Raw genomic sequence first — 9660 nt, forward strand, 5'->3', positions numbered from 1 at the left:
TTGGTGAAGACTAAGGAAAGAAAACGGGTTTGATGGACAACTGTTCAGGGATCAGAAATATTTATTAGATCTATGCAAAAGACAGGTGACTTTGGAAACAGAAAAGGTAATCAGGGACCCCTGAAAAAAAAGTCTTGCCAAGGAGTCCAATTTGATTCTGAAATCTGATTCCATCTGCTGCTTCAATGTGATTCCAAATGTTTTTCATCACTAATGACTCAGACACACTGCTATCCTGAGGCTACTCCTAAAAGTCTAGCTGTCACATACCTACCTTTTTGAGTTTCTTTATCGTCACATGTAAATCTCCTACTTCTGTTTCATATTGACGTCTGAGGTCACTGAGAGCTTCCTCAGCTTTGCGTTTTTCCTAGAAGAAAAAAAAAATGTTGATTTAAACTGGTTCTTCAAAACCCCATAGGTGAGAAACGCTTTGGGTCAAACTAAGGCTGATCCCAAGTCTCCCACAGAGGGAGGACAAGAAGGAAGGGCGGAAGTAAAGCACATGATTGTACATGTATGGCACTTCTGGAACTGAAACCTACGGAAGTGAAAAAAACTGCAAATCCCACTGCAAACACACACATCACCTGGAGTGGTACCTCTAAGACTATTACCCACATTGTGATAGAGGGTCATAGCACATCAATGAGCTAATCTAATTAATTACAGCTGTAATTAATTGGAAGATGTGGCACAGCCAAGGGCCCCAGAATCCTATCATATCATCAAGACTGGGAAGGCCTGGTGGGTTTACCCTTTTTTCCAAGAGCTGACACCTTATCTGAATTCCAATCATATCATCTGCAAATTTCTATGCACAGGAAACATCATCCATTAGCCTGGATGTGCTATTCCAGAGAGACTGTGCTTAGAAGGGCATGTGGTGGACAGTAGGATGAGCTGGCACACTGGTGTCATTCCAGTGCCAAAGCTGCTCAGTTGGCTTGCTGAGGTTTCAGAGACCACATCCATGCAGCAACCGACTGGCCACATATGCCACTGCTATAAAATACAGAAATGATGCTGTGGAGGCCATATATTTTGCACCCCTGTACCAGAGCAAAGGAAACTGAAGACGATTTTATAATTAACAAAATATGAAGTTGTAAGAACTTCATTACCAATAACAAATCTGGGAAGTACTTAGCTGGAAAAAGCAATGAGATTTGATGACAGAATAACATCTGTGCTTGGTAAATGTTTCATGAATGAATGAGTGCCCAGATTAAATAAATAGAGAAACAAAAGGCAGGAAAAATATGACTACTCTTTCTAGATTACAAAAAATAAAGTGCTACCAGAAGAATGGGATATCCATCGCACTAAAGCTGGACCATAGACTCTGAATCATTCACTCTGTTGAATGTGACATCCAAATAGTTATTAAACTTGTTATTAAGAGGTAAGACAACAAAGAGACCCAGAGGCATATACGTGGTAAAATAAAGTGAAGAATATGAAAAGACACAAAGCACACCTAAGAAGTTGGTCCAGTACTGAGCATGTGCCAGAACAGTATGTCAACTACAATTTAAAAATAAATTTTTCAAAAGTACACAGAGTAACAGCAAAGAGCAGGACGGCAACAGACACGATGCACCCAGCACACCTCAGGCACTGCGCTGGGCACTCACAGAGACCATCAGGCTTAGTCCCCATGAAAGCAGGTAGGTAGGTAGCATTATCCCACCCTAAAGATGGAACAACAAAGACAGAGAGGTCAGGTCATTTCTCCAGCACCACCTAACACAGACAAGGGCAGAGCCCGGAAGAAAACTCAGGTCTATCAAATGCCAACACTCAGGCCCTTCTCACTCTATTTTGCTGCCTCTCGGCGTTAACAGGACAAATGAATAGGAAAAAATGGAATGTTTTTCAAAAAAAATATGGAACCTAACACTTTCTACTCCAAGAAATACGTCTATTTTCTTTTTCCGGTAAACATGCATCACCCAAATAGGTTTTATAAGGAAAGAAGATAATTATTTCTCCTATGGAAATCACTGAAGGCAGCGTCCAACTTTCAGCTCTAAGAGTTTCTATAATGATGAGTAAAAGTATATATAGAATATACTTTTATTCATAACTTATATTCCATTATAAAACACCAATGTTTGCAGAGAGAATTTTAATTTCACTGTAATCGAGACTTACAGTTGGCAGTAAACATGGGCAGTAAGACAGTGGCCTGTGATAGTGGAGCCAGGCCTTCTCCCTCAGGCCGCAGCTGCCATGGAATGTCCACAAAGAAGCCCCACACCTACCAACCTGCAGCCGCCCCCTCTCCCAGATGCTGTCTATCACACACGCTGTTTCTTTACTACACCTGTCACTATCTGAAGTTACCCGCTTTATTTATTTGACTACTTGTTTATTATTGTTCTTGCTCTTTACCCTCGGAAACTACCACCACTCAGAATGCCCTAACTGAGAGACGCTGTGGAGAGCCTGGACGTGCTGCACCCAAGTGCCCAGTGCATGAAAGAGGCTCCATGAGGAGTCACTGCATGAATGAAAACCGCACACTCACATCTTTCCGAGTCTTGTGTTCTGCAGCCTGAATCCTCTGATCCATTTCCTCTTCCAACTCACTCAGCTGCATGGCTGCCTTGTCCTGGGCTCTGAAATTCAAGAGGATGCACACCTTTTCTTAACACACTTGAACTTGTAACATGAAGAAAAAACTTCGACTCTATTTGAAGCCTTTTATATTACAAATGAGGAGAAACACACCATTTAAAATAATATTCCCTGTTCCTTCCACATAATAAAATGAGTTCAGCAATTTGACCATTTGGGTATAAAAGGACATTAAAACCAGATATTAAATAAATGGAATACATTGGATAAAATGAAATTAAACTAGATTGTGGCAAAGAACAGAAAAGATACCAAATCAGTGGTAGGCTGTTATAAAAATCCTTTTTGCTGCCATGACTGAGCTACAACCCTGGACAAAAAAAGAAGTCTATGGCAAAGATACAGTTAGATATAATTTTGAAATTACATTCTGTGAAACACACGTTATGTGCTGCAGTTAGAAGGAAAGAAAACAGGGACCGCAACAATTATTACTGACTTTAAGTTCCTTAAAGTTCTAGAATACAGATAGAGTTACCCTCCAGAAATTTCTGTTTCTTTTACTAATGTAATCAACATATTACATTTCTATGGAGGCAGAGCATACTGATTTGCCAAAAAAGTTAGAAATGGGAAAATTTCATTGATAAGAGTTTCAAGATAGCTTTATTTAGCAATTGTCTAGTCTAGAGACATCTGTCACTTTACAATGGTTGAGGCTTCAGATTAAGCCTTAAAACAATTATTTTTGTTCTATCTCCGCTGTATGTCCAATTACCCACATTTTCAGACCCATACGTCTTGCCCACTCGACTAGATTATAAGTGACGTGAAAGCAGCCACCATGAGATTTGCAGCGTCCGTTGACTTGGATTGATAACATGCTGTTAATAACAGCTAGACAACAGGACCTAAGCAGACCTCCCTCTTCTACTGTGATGACTTCTGCTATACCATCCTACCTGCTTTTAACTTATTTATTCCCTCACAACACAATTTGTTCATGCATTTAGTTTAATTTCCAGTAAACCTCCAAGCAAGCATTGAGGGATGGGGTAAGACCCCAAAGTAAAATTTTGAGTGACTTTACTGCTAGTTTCTGCTCCTATTTACTTCCTCCTCCCCTCAGAGCCTGCCCAAGGTCATGTTGACAACGGATGGAAAGTCAGCTAGTTGTAGTTTGTTTATAAATACTTGCTACTTGAAACCTAGGTTTTATTTGTTTGTTTAGTGAACTGTGAGACTGTAAATAGCTAAGCCCCATATCCATTTCTCCCTTTGTTATGACCAGATTTTCAAGCCAGTTCTTCTAGACACCCAGTCCCAAACATCTGGGCACCTGGGACTGCTCCTAAATGTGTTCCTTCTGCCTTTCTCACTTCTGAGCAACAATTTTGTTTTTTGGTTGGTTAGTCTGTAACGACACAGTACTCACTGCGTGAGTTCCTAATTCCTAGTAAAATGTCTAGCGTTTTGGGTGTGTCCCCTTTAACCCAGTCCAGGGCTCCTACCAGGACACTAGGTGCCCATTCTTCTGGTCCAAGTGCAGAGCGAAAAGACTGAGACTTTCCCCAACCAAAAAATAGAGGAGAGGATGAATGGTTCTTAGCTAGGATGTTAAGAAAATGGTCACAGTCGTCATTTCAATGCTTCAGTGAGGTCTCTGGTAGCTGAGTGAGGAGACTTTACGAGGCCCGGAGCTCAGCACAGAGCCCGACTTTGGATCCCACCCAGAGAGCACAGAAGCCGGGAGAGGAGACGCACCAACACAGCTCAGCACAATGTAACAGTCACTCTACAGCCGCAGAGCAACCTAGATGGTCATAAGAACACAAAGAATGCCATTCTTTTTTTCCCTTATGGGTTTACATGATATTAATACTATCCATAGTGCTCATGTGCATATGTGTGTGTGTGTGTGTTTGTGTGTGTCCCACATATCATTGTGTAGGTCTGCATATGTGTACCTATGTGTGTGTACATGAGGGTTTGTCTATTTTACCAGATGTCCACTGGACTCTCTGAAAATTCAGTACGTGTCTCTGGTAGTCACCTCTCAAAGGAGGCCATTCTGGGGCTCTGATCCACACTCCACAATGCTGTACAGAATTTGGAATTCCGAGAAACACCCTAGTATCCTACTGAAAGCCTATAGCAGGCAAACGTGAGGGAAAAGATTAGAGTCAGAAAGTGAAAATGTTTGTAAGAAACCCCCTATGAGTAGTTCAACTCTTGCATGACTCTGGGACTATAAAAATAGGGCTACTTAGCATCAACATTTTAAAACATTTTCTCTTCTACATTTTAATTTGCTTTGGGTACTTCAAAGGGTCAACTAGATAGTTTCATACCCATGTTGAGGAAAAGAATAGAACAGAGGAGCAACCCTTGCCTGTCCCCCATGGAGACTGGGGTGTGGTGGGGTAGGGGGGACATGGGAGTATGCTATCAAAGGGTCGTTTACAAGTTCTGGGCAGAGAATAGCTAGGTGAGCAGCATGCTGGGATCTGCTGAAGGAGCACATGGCAGTGAGAAGCCTCTGTGGGAAAAATCAGGAATTGTGACAAACAAAATGCCCTCTTTCCCAACATATGACAAAGGAGTATGATCTTTCCAGGAAGCAAAGTGGCTGATATTTGGATTGTAACACATACAATTCTTCTTTTGCACTGGGTTGCTGTTAGAATCAGTAGGATATCCTGTATAAGCCAACTATGCCTTACACAAACTGGCTGGATGACAGTAAGGGCTAAACAGCTTTTAGGCTTTCAGTTCAGGCCGGGTGAGGAGGGCTAGAGGGAGGGAAAGAGGCACCGCTGAGCCCCCACCACTCGGTAGGCTCAGTGGGAGGGGCAATACCCAACAATGACATCCATTAAGTCTCAGCCCCTGAGGAGATGAATATTTACAGCTTCATTGTACAGACGCAGAAGCTGAGACTCAGGGAGATTAAGTAACCTGCGCAAAGTCACATGTCTGTCAGTGACAAGGCCAGGCTTCAAATAGAGCCCTGCTTGCCTCTCTGAATGAAAAGGTTCCCATATGTTTCAAGTGGCTAGATAGAAGATAACAAATCTCTCTGAAGTGTTCTGTGTGGAATCTTTGGCCTTGAACTTTATGTGATAGGATCACGGTGACCTGCTGCTGGATTGCTGACTGACCCTATGAAGTACTGCCTGACTCAACTTCCCTCATGCTGGCTTTAATTTAGAAAGCTCCAGATTCCTGAGGATCAGGAAGTCTTCCCATGTCACACTGTGATAATGCAGTTCAGTCCATGTGCTCCCCACCCCGGGGTCAGAGCCAGTGAAAGGACCCCATGTGCCACTTAGAAAGGAAGGACTTCAATACCTCTTCACTGCAATGGCCAGGTTTTCCATTTCTGTGCTTTGAAGTTTGATCTCTCGGATGAAGTTCTTTATAACATGTTCATATGGCTGAATCAGTCTTGGTTCCACAAGGTTGATATTTTGATACAAGGTACTAACTTGCTCTGTCCTGCATAAATAAATGAATGAATGAATGAATGAATGAATGAATGAATGAATGAATAAATAACACTAATTGAACCAAGTACAAAAACGCAAATTTTTGGAACACTTTTAGGGAAGAGACATATAGGTAAAGAACTAAGGAAGAAAAAAGCAGCAATAATAGAACGACCTATATGGAGGGAAATAACAGCAGTCAGAGATACTGTTGCATTATTCTCACTACATTTTTTTTTTACAATGGAACAGCAACTTATTGTTTTTCCAGTTTTATTGAGGTATGGCTGACAAATAAAAATTACATATATTTAGGTTGTACAGTGTGATTTTTTTTTAAAGGTGTACAATGTGATGATTTCATGTTAGAAGATGGACACCTGTGAGGGCAACTGAAATGCATTTAAAGGGCTTGATAGGGAAGTATTTTTTATTGTCACTGCTGGGTGTTTTTTTTTTTCTTTAAAAGGTGAATAGATTTATAGGAAAAAAAGTTAGGTAACATAAAACCAATTACTTAATTCTATGTTTCACCAATCCTTAATGAAGATATATTTAGAATTTATGACCGTAAGGGTAGGTATTCCTATTATTTTAGTCAGTTAAAAATTACTTCACATAAATTCATATTTGTATATGTATTTGTATGTGACATCCCTCTTACTCGTTATTTAACAACTTTTATTAAAAGACAAATATTTCACAATCATTTCAAAAGAAAAGCTGATAAGACTGGGCAGCTGGCTAACAGTGCCCTTGACTCAAGTTTAGGAACCCGAGCACTAAGTGGATCTAGTTTGAATGACAAATGATGTACTTGTAGAACTCAGTTGCCATCGATGCATGCTCTCATGGTGTGGGATGTAATAACCTCATGACTCTCCCACCGCATCCAAAGCTCCTCTTGATTGACAGCTGTATTGTCCTCTTTGGACAGCTTACTCCATCAGAATCCTTGGAATCCAACCTTCCTTCTTCTGACCCTAGTGGGGAGCCATGCTTGCTAATGGTTAACACAAGCTGTAACTGTGCTGTGACAGTAACAGCACTTTTTTAAAAAACAAAGAATATTTATATCAGTTGAAAGAAGAAATGCCAGGAATTTAGATAACAGGCACTTATTTGGGCCTGAGATGATAATTTACCATTGTATCAGCATTACAGAATTCTACCAATTCTCAAGTCTAGAACTGTTTGGATAGAAACAATCAGCGGAATGCTAACCGCTTTTACACACCGCATTACTCAAAAATCATCTCCAGTACTTGGATAATTCTTATATTCAGTGATCTACTGCTATGATTTTATAGTTACTCCTGGACGATGCAAAAAGTCCTTTTGATTCTTGCCCCTCACGTAGATTGCTCTTCTCCAGGTGCTTATCTAGTTCTGGTAAAACTTTGAAGCAGGTCATTGCTGGACTCAGGACCTCTGAGAGCATTTCACAGCCATCTATGGTGCCTAATGACACCAGAATGACAGCCAAAGAAGACCACTCAGAAATCTTTAGCACAAAATCCATACTCATCCACTTCATCACAACTCCTGGGCTTCTGCCCTGTTGAAGGCAGCCTGTTCCAATGCTGTGAGGGTACAAGAAAGATTGCAATAATCCCACTCCTCAATAATTAAAAGGCTGTGCATACAATCATCTCCCAGTTGGGACATGTGACACAGCTAGATATATTGTAATAAAAATAGTTCTATTTAGAGAGTGCTCACTATGTACTAGGTATTATGCTAAGCAATGTATTTGCACAGTATCTTTGAATACTTACAACAACCCTATTAAAGTACTTTCACAAACCCATTTTGCAGATCAGACAGAGCTAAGTGCCCATTATGGGCTGAATCGCATCCTCCCAAAATTCATATGCTGAAGTCCTAACCCCAGTACCTCAGAATGTGACTGTATTTGGACAGGTCATTAGAAAGGGCCCTGATCCAATATGACTAGTAACCTTATACGAAGAGGGAATTCAAACACAAACATGCACAGAGGAAAAACCATGTGAAGACACAGGGAGAAGGAGGGCATCTACAAGCCAAGGAGAGAGGCCTCAAAAGACCCAACCCAACCAACACCTTGACCTCAGATTTTAAGCCTCTAGAAATGCGAGAAAACACATTTCTGTTGATACAACAGAAGCCACCCAGTCTGGTATTTGTTACCAGAAATACCTAGGCAACCATAGCAAACAATGAAAGTGCCCAAGGTCACATAGTGACTGGGTGACAAGAGTTGGGATTCAGACTCAGTCTGATGCTGGAGACCACATGGTCAACCATTACATTATACTGCTTCCCAATTGTGTTAAGTATCTGAACCTTGGCAGAAGAAACGGGATTCAAAATCAGTCCACAGAACTATGAAGCATTGCAAAACGTGAGGTATATATTAACCCGGAAGCTTATTTAAGCACAGACCCAAGGTGTGTCCATTTGCTATAAAATCCCCCAGGTTTGCTCTTATAAGTAAACTATTCAATCTCTGCATAGGCCAATTATGATTCAAAAGAGCAGCTCAAGTGAAACATTATAAACAAACCTGCAGAAGCTAGTCACTTATTTGATGATATAAGACACAGACAGCTGCCATCGTCCCTCCCCTCAGAGCTGAGTACAAATACTAGTTGCAATAGTGAGCCATATTTATTACCGTGTTTCCCCAAAAATAAGACCTACCCAGATAATCAGCTCTAATGCGTCTTTTGGAGCAAAAATTAATATAAGACCTGGTCTTATTTTATTATAATTAACTTTTGTTCCAAAAGCCACATTAGAGCTGATTGGCTAGGTCTTATTTTCGGGGAAACACGGTAAAGAGCAGTAAAATAAAATCTCTCCTCTTAGCTTGTCCCATGTAATTTCAGTCACAACAGGATCATTAACTTCTTTGCCTTTTGTCATTTACTGACCACCAGCAGGATACAACGCATAAAAACCTTCTCATTAATAGGAACCTGCCTGTCATGGGTGGACATTAAGATACTGCCCTTCTTTATTGGACAACTGCACAGCAATAAAATGTTCAGAAGTAGATATCTCAGTAGATTCCCTGACTCCCTGAAAATTTCTAAACTAAGAAAGAAACATAATTATAAATTCTCTTGGTTCCTCTGGCATTGTACAGAATGTTGGAAATAGTTTACAGTGAAGTTTACAAATAGATTAATTACAGAAAACGTACACCACTAGCAGAAAATATGTACATGGCTAACTGTTGTGCCAGAGACTACCTGGATACTCATCTATCCTGCTTCTTACTAAGGGCACATAAGGAGAACTAACTTCCCAGAACCCCCAGCAGGTAGACTGGAGGCATGTGACTAGTTCTGACCAATGGAATGAGAGCAGAAAGGGTGTATTTGCCACTTCCATGCTTGGCCCTTACGATCCTTTGTAAGAGCTTTAGTTCATATTCATTCTCATTCATTCATTCGTTCATTTTCTCTCCCTCTCCCTCTCTCCCTATCCCCTTCCCTTGTCTCTCTCTCCCCCTCCTTCTCTGCCTCCCTTTCTCTCTTCCTCATCTTCAGAGCTGAAGTAAAGAACTCCAGGATGGCAAAACCAAGAGCTGACATGTGCT

At 40.9% G+C, this 9660-nt stretch overlaps 1 protein-coding gene across 2 annotated transcripts in view; it reads right to left on the reverse strand.

Annotated features, from left to right (window-relative positions):
* The window catches only part of RASEF (RAS and EF-hand domain containing), a 60998-nt gene extending 54080 nt beyond the window's left edge, over positions 1-6918 (reverse strand). For both annotated transcript variants that reach the window (XM_081066664.1, XM_081066663.1), the window contains exons 1-3: positions 5935-6918; positions 2534-2624; positions 275-370 (exon numbers count right to left, since the gene is read on the reverse strand). In XM_081066664.1, the coding sequence (XP_080922790.1) occupies positions 275-370; positions 2534-2624; positions 5935-5963 (216 nt within the window). In that variant the 5' untranslated portion in view covers positions 5964-6918. The remainder of the gene's footprint in view (positions 1-274; positions 371-2533; positions 2625-5934) is intronic.
* Between the last annotated feature and the right edge of the window lie 2742 nt (positions 6919-9660).

Source organism: Rhinolophus hipposideros (genome assembly GCF_964194185.1).
Source record: "Rhinolophus hipposideros genome assembly, chromosome: 11".
In the NCBI taxonomy this organism is placed as follows: domain Eukaryota; kingdom Metazoa; phylum Chordata; class Mammalia; order Chiroptera; family Rhinolophidae; genus Rhinolophus; species Rhinolophus hipposideros.